At 47.1% G+C, this 22684-nt stretch overlaps 1 protein-coding gene across 7 annotated transcripts in view; it reads right to left on the reverse strand.

Moving 5' to 3' along the window:
• The window catches only part of pdzd2 (PDZ domain containing 2), a 569380-nt gene that overhangs the window by 25128 nt on the left and 521568 nt on the right, over positions 1 to 22684 (reverse strand). For 6 of the 7 annotated variants that reach the window (XM_085973666.1, XM_085973663.1, XM_085973669.1 and 3 more), the window contains one exon: positions 11209 to 11326. In XM_085973666.1, the coding sequence (XP_085829792.1) occupies positions 11209 to 11326 (118 nt within the window). Of the gene's footprint in view, positions 1 to 11208; positions 11327 to 11523; positions 11599 to 22684 lie in introns of those variants that run through there. The other variant, XM_085973675.1, reaches the window with a different exon arrangement.

The raw sequence follows: 22684 nt of genomic DNA on the forward strand, positions 1-22684 counted from the left end.
AACTGCTTCACTGGCTGGTACAAGCAAGCTGAGCCATTCAGTCTTCCAGCAGCCAGGAAACGTAGTCAGAGCCACTTCCAAATGGAATTTTGATTGCTGTTGGAGACCATAGCTACCTCTCTAGGTCCCTGTGGAAACTGCCTGTTCTGCCATTGTGCGGACCCTCTTTAGACAGCAGTGCTGCCTTATTCACATTATAATGCTGTGTTGCCATTGTCGGGGCAATGACTAGCACAGTAAAGACTTATCAGATTCCGTTCCCCCTATTCTCCGAGTTGAATTAATATTTAGCCAGAGAAAATAATGGAAATTCATTTGAATCCTAACGTTACAAGCTAAAGTTTAACAGTAAAAAGATTAAACCATCTGCTAAGTTACTCCTGCAAAACCATGGACATGACGTAATTCATTTCAAGAACAGTAACTGAAAAGCAGAAAACAGTAACAAGGACTGACAAACAAAACCTAAATTCCGGGGCAAGATCCTGGCATGGAGCCTTGATCAACGGGGTTTTCCGGTCATTAACATTAATTCTGTTAATGAAGCCTCTGAAAATTTATCATTTGATTTTCCCCAATTAGTGAAATTCTAACCCTTAGGAACCGATCTGATGCCTCCTATACTTCACAGTGTTACCTTCAGTGGCAAGAGGCAGCATTATTACTATAGGGCAAAGAAGGCATGGCATAAATGCAAATGGTAATCTACTGCTTCCTCCGTGATGTAGCATGAAAAGTATGCAGATAACCTTTCCCCCATTTCTCAAAATTCTTTTATTGCACAAAAGCACAGGGCACACTTCTAGTGGGGCAAACTAGTAGCTTGCACTGAAACACGTGATCAAAGTTGTGCCCTGAATTAGTACTGCTAGTAGAAACATCATGCACTCTCCTTGCAATGGCCTTGCACAAGTGGCGATGTGGCCTTACCATGTGGGTGCCATCTATAATGTCCTGGACGGGAAATGGGATTTATGGCATCACCATGCCATTACCATCTCATTTAAATATGCCTGCCCTTTTCAGATATTCATCGGAAAATCTGGGCTTAAGTTTCCAGGCCTACTGGTTAATCAGGCAGTATTCACGGGAATCCTGGGTTTAGGTTTACAGCCCTACTTGATTAATTGGGATAGTGCAGTAAGTTTAAGAGGAGGAAAGGAGAGGTTTGGGAGACTGGGCGAGGCAGTATGTTAGGCATGGAACTTTCACCACCGTGACCTGGGTTTGAGTCCAGTTAAAATGATGTGATGGAAATCTCGTTTGTCTGTAAAAGTCCTATTGTGAAATTCAATCCAGGTCCCAGTGTACCTGGGCCAACTGCAAAGACCTATATTGCCTTAGTTACTTTATTGCTGTGCTGCCATTGGTGGGATGACCACCAGCACATTAAAGTACAGACATGTTATGAGATTCCCTTCCCTATCCTCTAGGTTGAATTCATCTTTAGCCACACAAAACCTTGGAAGTTCATTTGAATATACAGTAAACATCCTTACGCAACAGACTAAAGTTAAACAGCAAGAAGATTAAACCATATGCTGAGTTATTACTGCATAAATATGACAATGTAATTCAGAAAGGCCACAGAACAACTTTGGTGGATAAAGAGAAAATGTTCCATTGGCATGGTCTTTTGAGATTGGGTCAAGCCAAAGCACATTGTTGGGGTACAGAGGAACCTTACCCAGTCGCGGTGATGGCTGTTTCTAATCTAGTGTCTGTGTACTGGCCAGCTGAGCCACGTGCTGCAGCTTAACCAAGCTGATCCATCTTCAAATGGGCAGTGGACCCTTTATACCCCATTTATATTGCAGAACTTCTTCAGCTATGCAACATGGTTCCATTCACTGCAGTCCAAATTAATCCAGTTTATACAGTGGGCCAGAGTTAGAAACTGCTCTTCAACATTGCGCATGTGCAAGGTGCCACGAGCTCATATTCTGGCACAGACCTTTCACAATGTCAGTCTGTATAGTGCAGCAATGTTCAAAACAACATCTTTCGCCTGTACAGGTAGGCCGAGAGCTCAGCCTGCCTGTGGCCAGAATAAAATGGTTGACCTGACAGTCAGCAGTGGGTCTGTAATATAAATGAGGTATCACATTTTCATTCAACGTGACTGAAATGGCCAACACACATCTGGTGTGATTTGCAGTCTCAAAAAACTTTAAAGCTGATTTGACAGGAACAGGCTACATTTAATTTAGAGGTTTCACTTAAATGGCAATAGCACAGAACAATCAGCTTAAGTTGCATACTGCCAAGAGAATCAGAGAAACAAAATTCTGTTTTCTACAGCCAATCAATTTTTCAAAAATTAAGATTCTGTCATCTGTTGCCAGTCATTCTTAAATCAGATTCAATTCATTAGAACTAGTTCCCTTTGATTTATTTCCAATAATGATAAAATAAAGTACCATCGGCAGTGCAACAACTGTTGAAATGCACAGAAAGAAGTGAAATTCTATAATACCATTGCGTTGCAAGCCAGTTTATAGCTATGGTGCAGTAGAACATTTATTAATGTTGAGTATGAAAATACATTTTTCTATTAAAATGTGAAGGGTATTAGTACATAATTGACTATTACTTTCTGAGAAAGGATTGTTATGAAAAGCCAATCAGGCATGGAAAAAATTATTGCATGTCCGCAGATCTTATGATTAGACAGAAAGGGGATGAAAGTGGTCTTCAGCAGTAACGCAAACAAACAACAGCGAATGGGCAGTCCATTTTACACCTGCCAGTTTTCTTTGGCATTGAAGACAATGGAAAAGAAAATCAGGCAGGGTGTAAAGGCTGCCGATTCATTATCGCCCATTTTGTGCTACTGCCAAAGGCCAATTTCACCCCACAAGATTTTCATATGCCATAAAGTCAGCTGCTGGAATAGTGCTACTGAAGCACAAACTGCCATTCCAGTGGGACGGGCATACAAACTGGGACACTTATGCCAATTGTTCCCAAAAATTGTTTATCTGGGGTTTGAGAAAACCCTGGTGCAGTGGAATGATTTTTGCAACCCCAATCTCTGACTGCACCCATTTTTGTGGTACTGGGCAATACAGGCTATTTTTTTTAATGTGTTTATGCGATGTGGGCGTCGCTGGCAAGGCCAGCATTTATTGCCCATCCCTAATTGCCCCTGAGAAGGTGGTGGTGAGCCACCTTCTTGAACTGCTGCAGTCCATGTGGTGAAGGTACTCCCACAGTGCTGTTAGGTAGGGAGTTCCAGGATTTTGACCCAGCGATGATGACGGATCGGTGATATACTTCTAAGTCAGGATGGTGTGTGACTTGGAGGGGAACTTGGAGGTGGTGGTGTTCCCATGCGCCTGCTGCCCTTATCCTTCTAGGTGGAAGAGGTCGCGGGTTTGGGAGGTGCTGCCGAAGAAACCTTGGCGAGTTGCTGCAGTGCATCTTGTAGATGGTACACATTGCAGCCACGGTACGCCGGTGGTGGAGGGAGTGAATGTTTAAGGTGGTGGATGGGGTGCCAATCAAGCGGGCTGCTTTGTCCTGGATGGTGTCGAGCTTCTTGAGTGTTGTTGGAGCTGCACTCATCCAGGCACGTGGAGAGTATTCCATCACACTCCTGACTTGTGCCTTGTAGATGGTGGAAAGGCTTTGGGGAGTCAGGAGGTGAGACACTCGCCGCAGAACACCTAGCCTCCGACCGGCTCTTGTTGCCACAGTATTTATGTGGCTGATCCAGTTAAGTTTCTGGTCAATGGTGACCCCCAGTATGTTGATGGTGGGGGATTCGGCGATGGTAATGCCGTTGAATGTCAAGGGGCGGTGGTTAGACTCTTGTTTGTTGGAGATAGTCATTGCCTGGCACTTGTGTGACGCGAATGTTACCTGCCACTTATCAGCCCAAGCCTGAATGTTGTCCAGGCTTGTTGCATGTGGGCATGGACTGTTTCATTATCTGAGGAGTTGTGAATGGCACTGAACACTGTGCAGTTATCAGCGAACATCCCCATTTCTGACCTTATGATGGAGGAAGCAGCAGAAGGTGGTTGGGCCTAGGAAACTGCCCAATGTTGAATCATTAGCTGATCCCAGCAGTTATAGGGCTGATATAACTAGCTTGTGTCTTCAGACTTGGGAGGAAACCAGTAATGATTCCAGCTCCTTAGAGGAGGGAGAGCCCTCCTCTCCCATTAATTTGGGCCCAGCTGAAGGCCTTGGTCCATGCTGAGGCCTTCAGTGGAAGTCTTGATGCTGCCCCTTCTGGTACAGCGGCGGCATTTCTGGAGAAATGGGTCGGGGTTGAGTTGCGAGAGCTCCAGAGTGAGATTGATTTAGAGCCAATTCATTTTCAAATCGTAGTTCAGCTGTGAACCAGAATTTGGCTGATCCATCAGATTAAAGTCAAGTAAGAAGTAGTTAACTAGTGAACAATTAGTATGGCAGCACAGGCAAGTCAAGTATACTGTGGAAATTGCATAATCTGTAACTTTCTGGAAGCCAAGGGTGTCCCAAGAAAACCACAAATTCAAGAACTATCTCCAGGTGAATAAGGAAAGACTACTGTACTTCTTTTGGTTGGGGTGTCAGAGACAATTGAAAACACTAAGAGGGTGAGGAGAGAAGCTAGGAGAAATGTCTTAATGCAGAGTTGTTATTGTTAGATCCGTGTAGCTTGATGTTGCGTCCTTCAATAATTAGACAAGAGACTGCAGGGAACGATCAACAGGTGTTTACTGAATGAGGGTTACTCTAGAACTAATTATACAGATCCCTACTCAGGGTTTATATACAGGTGTGGTCACTGCCAGTACTACAGTATACAGGAGCTGTAAAAAGTAGTTCTCTCCCTTAAAAGGTACATACATTACAATTCCTCCCCTTTTAGATTAACAGTACCATAACACTCATTTAACAATTAAATATCAACTAATTACAATTAACACTTTTAACATGCAACATTAGCTGAAAATAGTCTATTTATAAATTCAGGCCTAGAAATTCAGTGGGCCTTGCGCCCACTTAGCGCCTAAAGAGGTCTTTTGCGCCGGCGGGGTGGTAGCGCGGAAATTGAGTGCAGCGGTATTGGCAGCGGTAGCCGTTAGCGCTGCGCCGGGACCGATGACGTCATCGGTGTGCGCGGTGGCCCGTAACGCCCCGAAACCGCGCCGATCCCCATATTTATTTGCGCCCGCCTCCTCGGAAGCGGGCGCAAACAGTGAACAGAAAACGGGGCCGTCCTGCTGCCATAGTGGGGCGCTTTAAAGCTGAAGGTGCGGCCGGCCGCTTTTTCGGCGGCCGCCTGCCTGCACCTCCTTCCCCGGCCTCCTCCACCCCCCCCGCGGCATTGCCGGCTGGTTTCCGTGGAGCCCGGCACTTCTCCGTTGTGCCGGGCTCTTTTGCCGGCACTCGCGATCGGGGCTCCGGCCGTTGCAGGCACCTCCCCCTTAAGAGAAGGAGGAGGCCTGCAGTACCGCAGCCTGCCGCACCGCATCGGGTGGCGCTGCGGCAACTAGCGCGCCGATATTCAGTTGCAGCGCCCCAAACAGAGGCGGGCACACCCTGGTATAGCGCCTGCTTCCGAATTGGGGCGCAGAAGATGAATATACGGCGTGCGCTAATGCCTCCCCGCCCAGCGCTAACTTTTGGGCGCGAATGAGCTGCCTGCGCCCAAGTGAATTTCTAGGCCTCAGTCTTTGGGGAGGCTTCCTGATCCTTTCTGGATAGCGCCTTTCCCTTGGTGCGGAGGCGATTCTGGCCCCCTGTCGTCGGTTGGTTCATCAGCTTCCGATGCTACTGTTTCTGGGGTAGATGCGACCTGTACGTCTGGTTCCTCACCAGGTACATATGGCCGAGACATGGGGTTGACTCGTTCCTATGACTCTAGGATCTGGTCAGCATGGCGTCTCCCGCGCTTTCCTTTCTTCCCCGCTGACGCTGCTCGGCCCTTGAACACCGGCTGCGCTCTGCATCCACTGTGTACATTAGTGGGCCCTGCCGTGTGCATATCGTTCCTGGTTGCCATTTCTCTGTTCGGTAGTCGCGGGCCAAGACTGGTTGCCCTACATTGAAGCTCCTTGTCGGCTTCTCATTGATGTGCTGGAATTGCTTATTCTCAACATCTCTTCGTACATTTGGTCTGAGCAAATCCAGACGAGATCTCAACCTTCGGTTAAATAACATCATGGCCGGGGCCTGGTTGGTGACTGCATGTGTCGCATTTCTGTAGGCTAACAGGAAATTGTCCACCTTATGCTGCAGTGGAATGTCGTCATCGCACATGGTCTTTACTGCTTTTTTAAAGGTTTGTACGAACCTCTCAGCCAATCCATTTGTAGCTGGATGATACGGGGCGGATGTGTAATGCCTTATCCCATTCCTTTTCATAAATCTTCGAAACTCTTCGGACACAAACTGTGGTCCGTTATCAGAGCAAATCTGCTCTGGCAAGCCGTTCCTGGCAAAAATGGTCCGTAGGACTGCAAAAGTTTTCTCCGTGGTGGTGGAGGACATTTTGATCACCTCAAGCCATTGCGAGTGCGCATCCACGGCTATTAAAAACATTGAGTCCATGAACGGACCAGCAAAATCAATATGCACCCGTTGCCATGGAGATGAGGGCCACTCCCATGGGTGTAGAGGGGCATGTGGTGGTGCATTTTGGACCTTCTGGCATCCTGAGCAGCTCTTTGTCAGGTCCTCGATTTGCTGATCGATCCCCGGCCACCACACATAAGCCCTAGCAAGGCTTTTCATTTTCACCCCTCCCAGATGACCTTCGTGAAGCTCATTGAGCACTCTCTCTCTTAACTTGGGTGGAATTACCACTCGGGATCCACACATCAAGGTCCCCTGGCATACTGACAGCTGTTCTCTTCTGGATGAGAATGCTGGCAACAGTGAGTCGCCATGTGCTGGCCATCCCTTCACCGTCAAATCATATACCCGAGACAGTGTCGGGTCATTTCGGGTCTCCTTCTCTATACCAGCGTTAGTTACTGGCAAGCATTCAATTATAGTCGAATGAAATATTTCGACAGGATCCACTGCTGGTGCTTCCTCCGCAGTAGGCAGTGGCAGGTGTGATAGCCCATCAACGTTTCCATGCTGTTTCGTGCCCTTATACTCGATTTCATATTGGTGCGCCCCTACAAAAAGGGACCATCTTTGTAGCCGTTGCGCAGTCATCACCGGAACGCCCTTCTTTGGATTAAAGATGGAGACAAGTGGCTGGTGGTCAGTCAGCAAGGTGAACTTCTGCCCGTGCAGATAGTGATTGAACTTTTTCACTCCCCACACTAGGCTGAGGGCCTCCCTGTCAATCTGGGCGTAGTTATGCTCGGCTGAGGTTAGTGACCGAGACGCAAAGGCTACTGGCTTCTCCGAGCCGTCTGGGAATTTGTGCGACAGCACCGCTCCAATGCCATAGGGTGATGCATCACACGCCAACCGAATTGGTAGTGCTGGGTTGAAATGAGCCAACACCTCTTTTGATGTGATCAATGCTTTGCTCTTCTGGAAAGCTCGTTTACATTCGTCACTCCACTTCCATGGTACCCCCGTTTGCAGTAGGGTGTTCAGTGGGTGTAGTACTGTAGACAAATTCGGCAAGAACTTATGGTAGTAGTTCACAGAAATCACAGAAACCCCACAGTGCAGATAGAGGCCATTTCGGCCCATCGAGCCTGCACCAACACATATCCCACCCTATCCCCGTAACCCCACGTATTTAATCCCCCTAACACTAAGGGTCAATTTATCATAGCCAATCAACCTAACCCGCACATCTTTGGACTGTGGGAGGAAACCGGAGCACCCGGAGAAAACCCACGCAAACACGGGGAGAATGTGCAAACTCCACCAGCCCGAGGAACGACCTCAGTTGTGACACATTTTCCGGTGCTGGAGCCTTGACTACTGTCTCAATCTTTTCTGGGGACTTATGTAACCCCTCTATCAATAACGTGGCCACAATACGAGATCTGCTTCTGGAAAAACTCGCATTTGTGGCGATTAGCTCAGAGCCCATATTCCTTCAATCTAGTGAGCACCTGCTCCAGGTTGGCGAGGTGATCACTGTCATTTTCGCCCGTGACCAGGGTGTCGTCCAAATAACACTGGGTCCCTGGAATCCCTTGCAGGACTTGATCCATTGCCCTTTGCCAATTAGCCGGAGCTGATGCTACCCCGAACACCAGCCGGTTGTATTGGTAGAGACCTTTATGAGTGTTGATCGTGAGGTACTGTTTCGAGGCTTGTTCTACCTCCATTTGCAGGTACGCCTGGGCCAGATCAATCTTAGTGAAGTGTTTCCCTCCAGATAGCGAGGTGAAAATATCTTCAATCCGTGGAAGCGGATATTGTACAGTGTGAAGGACTGGGTTCACTGTCACCTTTAAGTCCCCACAGATGCGAACCTTCTTTGGTTCCCCAGGCATATTACTCAACGACCTCTTCATTACAGGAACGATGGGTGTAGCCCACTCGCTCCAGTCCACTTTGGACAGTACTCCTGAATGTTCCAAACCTTCCAGCTCTGCTTCGACGGCTGGGTGGATCGCATAAGGTACCGGCCTGGCCTTAAAAAACTTTGGGCTTGCATTTTCCTCTATTTTGATCGTCGCTGTTATGCCTTTTAGTGTTCCGAGTCCCTGCTGGAACACTTCTTGTGCGTCAGTTAGCATTTTTGACAGTCGTCCAGGTATGACGTCGTCATCCTTTTTGGCATCTACAGTCAGTGCTTGTATGGAATGCCAATCTAGCTGTATCTTCCGGATCCATTCACGTCCTAGTAGTGGTCGTCCTCCATCTGGCAATACATATAGGTCCATTTTTGGTGTTTCCTTGCCGTTATATATAACGTTCACCCTTATTTTTCCTTTGGGGTAAACTTTTTGCCCATGTACGTCTTCAAGACAATCTTTGTATCTCTCAAGGGTATATGTGAGAATAGTCGCTTGTAGTCCCTTCGGTTTATGACAGTTAGGGCTGATCCTGTGTCCAATTCCATTTTCACTTGGACTCCTGCTATCTTGAGCGTGACCCAGATAGTTTGGTGATCCTCCGTTTTGATCACATTATGTAGTTTCAGACAACCCAGCTCCTTGCTTCCGGAGTCTGTATCACTTTTCTGTTCGTCTGAACTACTCTCCGTCACCTTATGTACCTTCTTGTACTTCTCCTGTGGAGATTTCTTGCTGCTGGTTTTCTTTCCCGACCTGCAGACTCTTGCCATGTGTCCTACTTTGCCACACTGTCTGCACACTTTGTCCTTGAACCAGCAATCCTTATGGTCGTGTGTTGTTCTGCCGCAGCGATAGCACTTCACTGTTCCGTATGACATTTCATTTGTGCCATATTCTTGCGGTCTCCGTTGTATCTCTGCCGCGCCCCGTGCTGCTGCTTCGTGTGATACTGCAATGCTGAAAGCCTTGTCCAGCGTAAGATCTTTTTCTGATAGAAGCCGTTTCTGGGTTCCTTCACTTTGAAGCCCACACACAAACTTGTCCCTTAAAGTATCCGCTAGTCCCGTTCCAAACTGGCAGTGTTTCGATAGCTTGCACAGTTCCGTTAAATACTCAGCATTACTTTCATTTTTATGCTGGTTCCTTTTGTGAAACTTAAATCTTTCTGCTATCAGCAGCGGTGTGGGGTTTAAGTGGTCCTGTAGGATTGACACTATGTTTTCAAAATCCTTTTCTACTGGCTTCTCTGGGGTTACTAGGTTTCGTAGTAAGCCATACGTTTTTGCACCCATTGAATTCAACAATACCAGCGCTTTCTTGTCATCTGGCACTTCATTCGCCTTGCAGTATACTTCTATGCGTTCGACATATGTCGTCCAATCTTCGACTTCATTGTCGAATGCTGTGATACTGCCACTCTTCGGCATTTTTGGGTGTGGTTAGACTGGCTTAAAATGGCGTCTCCCGCGCTTTCCTTTCTTCCCCGCTGCGGCTTAAAATGGCGTCTCCCGCGCTTTCCTTTCTTCCCCGCTGACGCTGCTCGGCCCTTGAACACCGGCTGCGCTCTGCGCGTTTTCCTGCGTGCCTCTCTCCCCCGTTGACGCTGCTCGGCCCTTGAACACCGGCTGCGCTCTGCGCATTTTCCTGCGCGCCTCTCTCCCCCGTTGACGCTGCTCGGCCCTTGAACACCAGCTGCGCTCTGCTCTCTCTCTCGTTGACGCCGCTCGGTCCAGAACACCGGCTGTGCCCTGTGCGCTCTACCCTCTCTCTCTCCCCCGTTGACGCTGCTTGGCCTTTTTCTGTACCGTCGGTCGGCTCTAGCCGCCGCTGTCTGGGAAGGGTCTGCGCAGTACCTGTTGCCAGCCCATTTCGCTGGACCACCGTGACTGGAAAGCCAAGCCTGACTCTCGACAGCCTCCCCTGTGATGCTCAAATCTCCGCTGGATGACTGGGGGGTTTCCCGTGGTCGACGCCCGTGCTTCTGGACTCAGCCTTCTTCCACTGTTCTCCAGGAGCGAATCCCTGGGAGGTGATGCAGAGTTGCAGGTAGGTTTGAATCTGCTCGTCGCCAATGTTAGATCCGTGTATCTTGATGTTGCGTCCTTCAATAATTAGACAAGAGACTGCAGGGAATGATCAACAGGTGTTTACTGAATGAGGGTTACTCTAGAACTAATTGTACAGATCCCTACTCAGGGTTTATATACAGGTGCGGTCACTGCCGGTACTACAGTATACAGGAGCTGTAAAAAGTAGTTCTCTCCCTTAAAGGTACATACATTACAGTTATAGTGTGAAATGCAGAGCAAAAAGGAGTGAGTGGTTGAGGCAAAGACCATTGCACCTTTAAAGGGAAGACCAGAAATATTTGAAGACAAATATGATACAAGGCTATAAGGAGAGAGCAGAACAATGGAATTAGTTTTGGTTTGCTCTAGCAAAGAGCTGGCACAGATATGATGGGCTGAATGATCTCCTTTGCTGTAAAATTTATAGTTCTAATGTTAAGCCGGTAGCATTAAAATGATGAACATTATTGCTAATAGTCCACCGCGCCCCCCCCCCCCCCACAGGATAGAAAATGCTAAAACTGTCAAACGATGCTGCCAGCACTTTTTCCTACGGTTTCTGCCTCTTGTAATGCCAACCTCCATGGGTACGAACACAAAAAGCATACCTGCTAGTAAACAATAGAAACAAAACAGGAATCTGAAATGTTTGCCTCAAGCCCTGATTTCTGGTGATTTAGAATGCCGGAACTGCTCACCTCAGCTACTGTCTTGGCTTCCTGGATTATTTTCGTAATATCTGCTTTAGCCATTATCGAGGACAAAACAGCCTGTACTTTCTGTTTCTCCAGGGTGGAATGGGATAAATCTTCAAGACTGAAAAACATAGTTTGAAGGCTTAAGCATGCTGTAGGTCAAGTGACATTACAAAACTGCTCAAATATATAATGCAGTTTCACAGATGTATCTTATCCTACAAATCAGTAACAACAGCACAGTGTATTTGAACTGAAACATGGTGCAGCCAGGAATGATAAGTTGCATGTTCCTGGCCATGGTTCCTTATGAATTACCTGTCTCAGAAATGCTGCTGTGTGGAGATTCAGAGCAGAGGCCAGAACTCTGCCCCCACAGGGAGAGTGTGTGGCCTGTGGAGAATAGACAGGGAGAAGAAACGACCTTAAAAAACATTATTATAAATAAAAAAAAACACAACTCTGACTTCCCATCTTACAATCTGAGTAACAGAAATGAATTTCATTTGTATATGTTAAAGGGGCAGCATTCCTTTCTACATGCTTTATAAATGAGTTTACATTAACATTGCAATGATCAGAACCTTATATAAAAATAAGCCGTGCCACTTATAAAACAATATTAAATCAGACCTTTAGTATTCAACGTCACTGTTACCTATTTTTAGGATTGCGTCAGATTTTTCTATCGTGCTCAGCACCAAAGACCAATCCCCTAAACGAGCTTTTGTTGCCTATGAACTTAAGCATGTCCTTATAAGGACAGTACCTGGTAATATAGCGTTGCCCAGGAACTAACCTTTATTATGTAATTAACTCAATAAAATTGACATAAGCCCTCTCTTGTTATCCTGGACTTTGGATAGCGGAAGAATAAACACAGTCTCAGATCCTATGCCTTAGACTTAGGCTATTAACTACATATCAGCTTTATGCAAAGTAGCAATTAAAGTTACAGAAAGTCAATATAGCAGATTTCATATAATGACAGAACTTTTAAGTTACACGCCCATGGCTACTAAGATAATATGTGATGCTTCACTAACTTTGTTGATGATACCGACCTGCACCAGCACCATAACACAAGCTTATATGTAAAGTTTAGTTTATTCTTAAAGTCTCCATGCATCCAACCTCCACATGGGATGCAGTATAGTGGAACCAAAAGAACTGAAGTGCTGCAAAAAGATACTAAATATATCTCTCTGTCTGGGCAAGGAGCTGAAAATGAACCCCTACCTCCAGAGACAACCGGTGACACTCTCTCAATGGATAACTTGTGCTCTAGGTAGCTGTTCAGGAATGCTGATACAATAGCGCAGAGCTGGCTTTTGTGCAGAATGAAGTTTTGAATCTGACAACCTTGTCACTAGGAATGGCAATATGCAACTGAAGTGTTCCGATCTGTGACATCCTGCCCTGTATGGGCCGGAGTAATCAAATAAACAATCAGAACAGTCAAAGTGATTGCCTACAGTCACTCGCCCCAACAAAAACCAGGCCATTAGTATTTACTGCTACACGAGGAACATAGATACTCTTTCAAACCAGATAAACCAAGCCTGCATAAGCAAAATTAAAGTATCTACCAAAGTCTCATTTACATATATATATAAAAAATAGAAGGGGTGATTTTCATGTATTTGCATTAGTCATTCCTAAATTGTTAATAATTGGTGCAAATGTCATCAAAATGATAACGTGCTAATAGGTAATACTGTATTTATGTGTTTAGTATTTTTTAGCATCTAATAAATTAGTTCAAGAATCAGAAAGCCCAGAGGTGAGGGAGTGCGAGCGTCAGGGAGAGGTAAAAACATCTGAAGTGACGTCAGCACAAGGAAAGGGGCTGATTGGTGAGTAGCTGATGAGTGTTCAGATCAGATTAGGGATAAGTCTTAAGTTTATTTCCGATAAGTTTAGACAGTCTAATAAATAGAGGCATTTAAAAAAGTTTTCAGTGTTTTAGTGCTTAGTGCAAGTTAGTGTGTTAAAAAAAGAAAAAAACTTAAGTAGATATAAATAATATAAATAATCTAGACTAAAGATATGGCAGAGCAGGCTGTGTGTCTGGACTGCAGTATGTGGGAATTTGTGGACAGCGTGACTGTCCCGAGTGAATACGTCTGCAGTAGATGTCTCCGCCTCGAATCTCTCTGGCTCAGAGTCATTAAGCTGGAGTGTGAGTTGGAGACCTCCGACACATAAGGGAGGGGAAGCAGTATCTGCTCCAGATTTCGGTCACGCCTTGTAGAGAGGTGCAGGTTCAGAATGGGGTTGGTGTGACCGATAGCGTGCAGAGTAAGGGGAACTCAGGTGAGCTAGGGAACAAGGATCCGCAGAAACTGATCCTATTCAACAGATACAATGTACTTGCTGCCTGTGAGAATAAGGAGAAAGACTGTCGGAAGGACAACCAGAATGCGAACCATGGCACTTTGGAGCAGGAGGCTGTCCAAAGGGGGGGAGGAGGCGGGAAAGCGTAATGTGGTAGTTGTAGGGCATTCAAAAATTAGGGGGACAGATAGTATCCTTTGTAAGCAAGATCGAGAGTCCCACATGGTACGTTGTCTACCTGGTGCCAGGGTGAGGGACATCCGAACCAGCTTGAAAGGATATTGGAGAGGGAGGGAGAGGATCCAGTCATTGTGGTCCATGTTGGGACCAGCAACATAGGAAAGAGTAGACAAGAGGCTATGTTCAGAGAGTACCAGGAGCTAGGAGCAAAACTAAAAAACACAACCTCAAGAGTTATAATCTCTGCATTATTACCAGAGGCACGTGCAAATTGGCAAAGCGATAAGCAGATTAGGGAGGTGAACACGTGGCTGAAGGAGTGGTGTGGGAAAGAGGGGTTCCATTTCATGGGACACTGGCACCAGTATTGGGACAGGAAGGAACTGTATGTTGGGACGGGTTCCACCGGAACCTGGCTGGGACCAGGGTCCTAGCAGAAAGGATAAATAGGGTGGTCACAAGGACTTTAAACTAGTAAATGGGGAGGGGGTGCTCAGGTGGAAATTGTAGTACAAATAATAGTTCAAAAACAAACAAAAGGGAAGGCAGTAGAGTAGCAGTCAGAAATTGTACTTTAGGCACTACATGTAAAGGGAAAACTAAAAGATGTAAAGTGATTGAACCAGGAGAGAGAAATAAGAAACATGTGAGTAAAACATTAGAGCTGAAGGACAGGCTAGGGTGTGTGGCCCAAATAAGCGTTCTTTATACAAACACACAGAGTATAAGGAATAAATTGAATGAACTGCAGGCGCAAATTCAAATTGGAGGGTATGACATGGTAGCCATTACTGAGACATGGCTGCAAGAAGATCAGGACTGGGAACTAAATATACCAGGTTATAAGGTCTACAGGAAAGATAGGGAAAATGGCAGAGGGGGAGGAGTAGCCTTAGTGATTAAGGATAAAATCACTTCAATGATAAGAGAACATAAGAACATAAGAAATTGGAGCAGGAGTAGGCCATTTGGCCCTTCGAGCCTGCTCCGCCATTCAATAAGATCATGGCTGATCTACCTCATCTCCACTTTCCTGCACTATCCCCATATTCCTTAATCCCTTAATATTCAAAAATCTGTCGATCTCTGTCTTGAATATACTCAATGACTGAGCCTCCACAGCCCTCTGGGATAGAGAATTCCAAAGATTCACCACCCTCTGAGTGAAGAAGTTTCTCCTCATCTCAATCCTAAATGGCTGACCCCTTATTCTGAGACTGTGACCCCTGGTTCTAGACTCCCCAGGCAGGGGAAACATCTACCCGGTCAAGCCCTAATTTCAATCCTTGCATATTGTAAAGTATCTAAAACCTGGACCTTGTAAAGAGAGTTCCCCACGGCTGTTGCCAGGTGGGTTTAACAATGATGAGACGTGTAAGTTTGATGGTATCTTGGTGGGTGCAGACAAGTAGGGTATGCTGACTGTTGATCACCTTGACATACTTTCTTTCACACAGTGCTACTCAAAGCATGACATACTGTGACTGGGGTGCTTCTGATGAAGTATCTGCTTGCATATAGCACATATTTCCTGTAAGTGTCACACTTAGTTCCTGTAACACTTTCCCATCATCACATACTATTTATTAAACAATATATTTGGTAGGTGGGGAATGCATTTCATTAAAATCTCATTCTAGGTACTTGCAGTAACCATTACTCCTGTAAGTGGCAGTATGAGAGTTATTTGCAATATTCAGGGTATCACACTATGTGACACACAATAGTTGCTATTCCATAGTGAGAGTATATCACTGCGATTGTGCATTCTGGCCATTAGGTACACACAGATTGCTCAAAATTCTCTCTGAAAATGTTTTTCCTCTGTAACTGAAATTTACAATGTTCAAAGTAAGGGTTTAGGCAAAATAAAAAGCAAAATAAATAAAAATAAAATTACATATTTCACAATAACATGATTCCATTTATCCACTGGATTGTGTTTTGTGTCTATTAATGTGTTCTTTAAAGTTCCTAAAAGCCTGAGCTTTGACTTGATATTTTTGCCCAGACCTGTAACTCTGAGCTGAATTTAAATAGCACCGTTGGAGCATATGCAGTTTGCCTAATATCCCAGTGTGTCTCAGTACTGGTCAGTCAGCTGTATTTTTCTTTAGCTTATAATACTTTCTGTAGCAGTTTTTCTTCAAATTATTTTGAAAAAAGGAGAAGTAAGGGGAGTGATGGGAGTGAACAGACAGTAGGGAGGAGAATGGGTAGTGGGAAGGTGAAAGAGTAGGGGACACAATGAGAGCGAGGGCACCAGTGATTGCAGGATGGGAAGAGAGTCACTGAGGGCCACATTTCTTTTAACTCCCATCCCAAATGCAGCCAGCAGCCACTAGTGACTCCTTTCTCTGCCACACCATGCCATCCCACTCATCGGGGTCGATTTTCGTTCAGGTGCAGGGAATTGGCGGTTTCCCCGGATTTAGTGATTCCGACACGATTGTAAATGGGTCTGTGAGATTGATGCAAATTTAACACAATTGGCCAATTGATTTCCAGCATGTGGGAAGCCTTGGCAATTGAGTATTTCCAGTCAGAAAGTCGCAGAATATGACGTCATCATTGCTGCTGCTTTTAAGGTCCACAGCAAGCCTTGCTTCCTCTGCAGGCTTCCAACCTTCAACATTAAGATGGCACAGGAGCCTGCAGGAGGAACGGCCAGCGGGAGGGCCAGATCTGCGCCCAAATTTGATGAGGCTTCACTACAGGCATTATTGGATGGTGCTAGGGCCCACAGGGAGGTCCTCTTCCCTTCTTCAGGGAGGAAGAGGCCTCCCAGCCATACCAAGGCTGTGTGGCTAGAGGTGGCAGGTCAAGTCAACTCCTTGGGGCTAACACGAAGAATGTGGTTGCAGTGCAGGAAAAGATCCCATGACCTTCTTCGCACTGGAAAAGTAAGTACTGTATGAAGTTTCCATCACCCTCAATCTGATCCCCATTGCCTTTCCTCACCAGCACTCAGCTTTAGCAATCTCTTCCTGCACATCCCACTAGACACTCACATCCATGCACCCTTACCCATTCCCTCTCTCTCTATGCTCACATTCACAGAACTATGCCACCATGCAGCCCTCACACTCTCTCTCACTCTGATACTTTGAACACAACTGACAACACACAGGGAGGGCCCTTGGTATTGCAACCTCACTCCATCTTTGTCTCCTTCTAAGTATCTATGCTATGCAATCTCTGCACTCACTCCTTCATTCTCACTCAACCTCCACTTGTCTCCCTCATTGCAGGAAAAGAGAGCTCACAACAGGAGAGCGCGAGCCAGGACAGGAGGAGGGCTGCCCTCATTAGCCCACCTCACCCCCTGGGAGGAAGGCGTGCTGGAGATTGCCGGGGCTGACCGAGATGTGGACGTTGGGGAAGGACAGGCAGGAGCATCCCCGCAAGCTGGTGACAGAATAGTTTTCCATCTCTCTCATTGGCATTGCATGAGTCACTGATAATGATTCTGAAGCTACATCATATGGACTTATGGTCATCTGCAAAATGCACTGTGCATGTAACCTTGCCATCACATCTCTAACTTTTTCCTTGACTCCCCCACAGGACCATCGAGAGCCCCCGTCCCCACGGTGCAGGAGGAAGAGCCTGAGCAGCCGGACTCCTCAGAGGAATTTGCAACCTCTGAGGGCGCAGCGTCATCAGAAATAAGCGCACCCAGCACCAGCGCAGACACTCACACCTCGGTGGGACCTTCGGGACATAGAGTAGAGTTGTCACCTGGTGTATCACAGCTCACAAGTGAGCATCAGCAGATTGTGGAGACAGGGACAGCAGTGGAGAGTCCTCGTCGGAGGGCGCAGAACTCTGCTAGCTCGGCTCAGCTGCATGTCGACCCTCTGCCTCTGGGTCCATCCGTAAGATCAGAGGTGATGGAACTCCAGGCACAGATGCAGGAGTCTTTGGCAGGTTTTGTCTCCAGGGTCGCTGCGAGTGTGGAGCGAATGGAGGAGTCCATTGCGAACATGAGCAGAGCCTTTGTGGAGTCATTGGTGCATGAACGCATCAACACGGAAAGGATGGCTACCTACGTGGAAATGATTGCTGCCTCCGTGATAAGGCTGGCTATGGTAGAGGAGAGGAGGGCTACGGCCATGGAGGAGGTTAGTCGCCAGGGTATGGAAAACATGGTGAGTGTTCAGAATAGAATGACATCTCTTGAGGAGCGATGGGCATCTATTGAACAGAGAAACCAGACCTTCATGGAAGTCCTTCTGAGTAGGACTGCCATTGCAGATACGGGTCCCCATGGCCCCCCTGATGTGCAGCAAGGTGCTCTCAAGCCACTTGAAGGCACTGAGGGGGACCTGACTCATGAGAGGGAGGTTGGTGGCAGCCCTCAAGGAAGTGGGGGCTCCTCTCCAAGCGCTCACACTTCCATGCCACTGCAGAGCCCTCAGTCAGAGCCCCACCGGAGTACACACCCAATAGAGATAGAGGTCTCAACCCCTGCACAGCCGCAGGAGCAGCAGACTGCTGGCGAGCCCTCACAGGCTCGCCATCCCAGAGGACGCCCGCCAAAGGTGTTGAGACAGGAGCAGCAGGAAAGTGAGCAAGGGGCCTCCACATCTGCTGAAGCCACAGGGGAACCACTACGTAGGAGCACGCGTAAGAGGAAAATAAAGCACTAATAGTCACAAGGGTAGTCACTTGGGTGAAATGTGTTTATTTTAAAAATGCTATCAGTTGGTTATTGTAAGTAAAATTTCGGATGGCAACTTCTGCAGTTGTGGCGTGTGTCATTTCACGAATGGGGCTGGAGGTCCTCTAACGCCAAGAGGGGAAGGATAAAAAGGCCTCCCATGCTTCTGGTAGGTGCCTCAGTTGAGGAAGCGCTGAGTGAGTGTGGTGAGAGGGGTCTCGCAGGAGGTCACACTGGAGATGGGTGTCAGGCTCCAAACTTCCACAGCTGTGGTTATGCCTTCTAAAAGTTCCCCCAGACCTGAGACAACAAAGTCCTGCCACCTGCAAATGATGACTGATCAAATATCCTCTTTAATGTTGGACCTGCAGCTGATAGTCAGCAAGCCAATAGTGTTCACGCCAGGTATCACAGGCGTCAGCCCCACCAGGCGCGTTTTACGTGGGAAAAGGGTTAAACAGGCAAGGGCCTGTTAAAATGGGATTATAAAGGCCAATCAGTGCTGTTTAAGGGCCCTAAAGACCAGTCCCGCCTGTTGCAGGCAGGGTTGATTCAGGTCAATCAGACACACCTAGGTTAAAATGGCGTGGAGGCGGGAACCAGGCCGGGGGGGGGGGGGGGTCGCGACCCCTAGGTTTTGCGATTTTAACCCCCTGCACGCCTAAAAGCCCGCCTCACAGCCCAATGAAAATCGAGGCCATCATCTCCCAACCAAAAGAAAGAAGAAAAAGACAGAGAGAGTGAGAAGAGGGTAGAAAGAAAAGTTAAGGTGGGATAGACAGGAGAGAAGAGAAAGAGAGATACAGAAGAGGAGCGCTGAGTGAGAAACAGCAACGTGAAGACATCAGATAATTTACTGTATCTAGCCGAACAGGAGGTTGAATAGTTATTATGAAACATCATGGCCCGGATGTTGTAGGGCCGATGATGTACAGCGTACGCCGTCGTAAGCCCTCAGAAAGGCCTCGCAAGTCCGGGTTTCTGCATGCACTGTGTGTGCGCGAAAACCCGGAACTTGCGATCTGTCAAGTTTCTCTTTGACAGATCGTCCGCATGCTCCCCAAAAACACTTTCGCTGCCGCAGACTGCCCAGCGAATGCCCACAAAATCCTTACGCCTGGTAAAAGCAGGCATGAGGGTTAAAATAAATGTTAAATTAAAATTTTAAAACTGATTAAAACATACAAAAACATTTAAAATTAGTTCATGTAAATTTTGGGCCAGATTAAAATGTTTTTACTATTTTTCAAAAAATTTAATTTTTTATTTTAAATGCTTAATGAGAGGGACTTTTAATTAATTTTGAACATGGGAATATTTATTTTTTATCAGAATTGTGTTAATTAATTAATTAATTTGGGGATTTCTCATAAGCTTATGAAGAATCCCCCATTCTAATTGGTTGGCCTGGCCCACGTGTTCCCAGGGACGCTTCCAAACCACCTGCGTCCCTGGGATCCGTGGGCCTTTACACAAGCATACGCCTGGAGGCCCAGGACCCGAAGACTCTGAAGCTCCCGAGCGACCAGGTACTTTAGTATTGCTTTTCGGGTCGGAGGTGTACTCCAGAGGTACGCCTCCAACCGCAAATTTCGGCCCCATATTCTCTGACTCACCAGGATCAAAGTCATGGAAATCTGAGAATTCAACCTTCTCACTATGTCTTTTAAGTGGGATTCAGGGCTATTAGAAATGCACCAAGGGAATACTGTGGACAGGTGGGGCTGGATTTTCATTGAGGAGTCGGGGTGGAGGCGGGACTATAACTTTCGGGGTTGTAGTCTCGCCTCCATCGAGTTCTAGCCAACCCACGCAATTTTGACTTGATTGACCTTGTGGGCTCAGCAGGCCAATTAAGGGTCACCCGGCAACAGGTGACGTCACAGATTGAAATTTCATCTGTCAAGACCTTTTAACAGATGAAATATCAGCGTTTCACAGCTGTTTGAAGCTGTCAAACACTGACAATCTGTACTCCAAGTTAATTCCTTCCTGTCAGGATGATTTAGAGATCTCCCCAGAACAGAAAGCTGAATGCTGCAATTTTTGACAGCTCGCAGCCATTCTGCTTTCTGTGCCGGTGAGATGAGAGACTCCCGAGACCTGAAGGAAGGAAGGCTGTAAAAGTAAAGGTATGTAAAACTTCATTAAACACTTTATACACACCAAACACACATACCTTTGCACTCATGCACCCATCACACACCTGAACACCGGACATCTCGACCCCTCCAAGCCCTTCATCCCGACAGTCCGCCTCCTCTAACTTGGCGTGGTTTGGAGCCATCGGGAATCCCACACTTCAACCTTAAAAATAGGGATTAGGCTAAAAATTGCCTGTTAGCTACCTGTGAACAGGCAGTTAATTGGCACTAATCCCCTTCCCACCTCGGGGAGGCGGGTCCCAGTGCAGGGCGGGTACCCGCCTCCTTTGAAACTGGCATGGAGGCGGTTTGGGAGCGGGATGGGGTCGGGACCCCCGATTTCGGGATTTTAAACCCCCACACGCCTCCAATCCCACCTCCACGGCCCAATGAAAATCCAGCCCCTTGAGTCTCTTCGGCGGGAGCAAGCGGAAGCCAAGCGCAGGCAGCGCAAGGAGCGCACATCAACCCAAGTACCCCACCCACCCGCCCCTTTAACCACCGTCTGCCCCACCTGTGACAGAGACTGTAGGTCCCGCATTGGTCTCATCAGTCACCTGAGAATTCATTTTTAATGTGGAAGCAAGTCATCCTCGGTTCCGAGGTACTGCCTAAGAAGAAGAAGATGATTTAATATGCTCTCTGAATTATTAATCTAGGTCTCTGGATTACTATTCCAGTAACATAACCACTACGCTACCATATCCCCTGGTCCATAATATCAATGATTTTTCACCTCACTAACCCAGACACACTGGGGCCAATTGTATGTCTGTACTACCATCCTGGCTTAGCTGAGATAACTCAACACAAATCAGGAATCAAACCTGGAACCCATCTCCTCTGTATAGCTCAATTCCACACTTGGCAGTGCATTCACCAACTGTCCCAGTGCGGGGTGGGTACCCACCTCCTTTGAAACTGGCATGGAGGCGGGTTGGGGGCGGGATGGTGTCGGGACCCCCGATTTCGGGATTTTAACCCCCCACATGCCTCCAATCCTGCGTCCATGGCCCAATGAAAATCCTGCCCTTGTACTAAATGGACCAAATCACTTTTTCCTGAAACTGTTACTATGGGGGGAATTTTTCGGGGGGGGTCAGCGGTTGGGTGGGAAAATGGATTTTTTTGACAGCTGGTCGGGACCCTGCTGTCAACCTGCCACCACGCGCCTTTCCGAAATGTCGGGTCTGTCAACGCTGAGCAGACTCGACATGCAGCGGTGGGGGAGGCAATTCAAGTCATTATGACCTTGTTAACAGACCATTAAGAATTATTTTGAGCTCACCTTCAGAGTTTACTAGGTTGCCTACGAGGTCTATGCTGCTCGGGATCACGTCAGGTAAGCAGGTCAGGAGTTGAATGGCCATGGAATCATCTCATTACTTGACAGCAGCAATTGTGCTAGAAAAGCTCCAATCACACAGCTGTTCACTTTCCAAGCTCAGAAGCTGTTGCTTACTGCATTTGGAAGACAGATTGAGCTTTATGCAGGTTGTAAGTGTTTGGAGTAAGCTCTCCATCCAGTGTCACCTCATTGGAACAACCTCTCTCACCATTGACAGATCGCTTCTGTCATCTCAAGTTCACCTGCCATCTATTACATCAGCATTGGTGCCATTGAAACTATCTCACCTTGGTCATCAGAATCCCACCACGATCAGCCCCAACACCAGCAGCACCAGGCACACCAGCAGCACCAACAACAACACCAACCTTCTCCGCAATCACCTATGCTGCACAGGACAAAGGGCATCAGCACCCGAGCACACTGCTGCCCGAGAGGCATGGGATGGCCTCACCATGGCCAGATTTACTTCACTTGGCGCCATACACCCTGGCTGCCACATGATGCGCCAGGTTGGCACCACCCCACACCAACACCATAAAGCATCCCTACAATGCCCAAGCCATTCCTTTCACACTCATCACCATTGCAGGGGGTACCGTTATGTCTCACCATTCACTGTAACTCACTAAGCCACTTCCAAAGGTGCACACAGATCTGTCCAAGAACGCAAAGTGTTCAAAATAAAGGTTTCAATGTTTGACACCACATGAACAGAAACTTCACATGAACATTGGCTAAAACACACTAGTGCCTACCCTTGTGTGTTGTTAGTTGTTATGATTGGACTAGGATGAGGGTGAGTGT

The sequence above is a fragment of the Somniosus microcephalus genome, chromosome 2 (genome assembly GCF_052327205.1).
Source record: "Somniosus microcephalus isolate GS21.2 chromosome 2, FLI_Smic_1.0, whole genome shotgun sequence".
In the NCBI taxonomy this organism is placed as follows: Eukaryota; Metazoa; Chordata; class Chondrichthyes; order Squaliformes; family Somniosidae; genus Somniosus; species Somniosus microcephalus.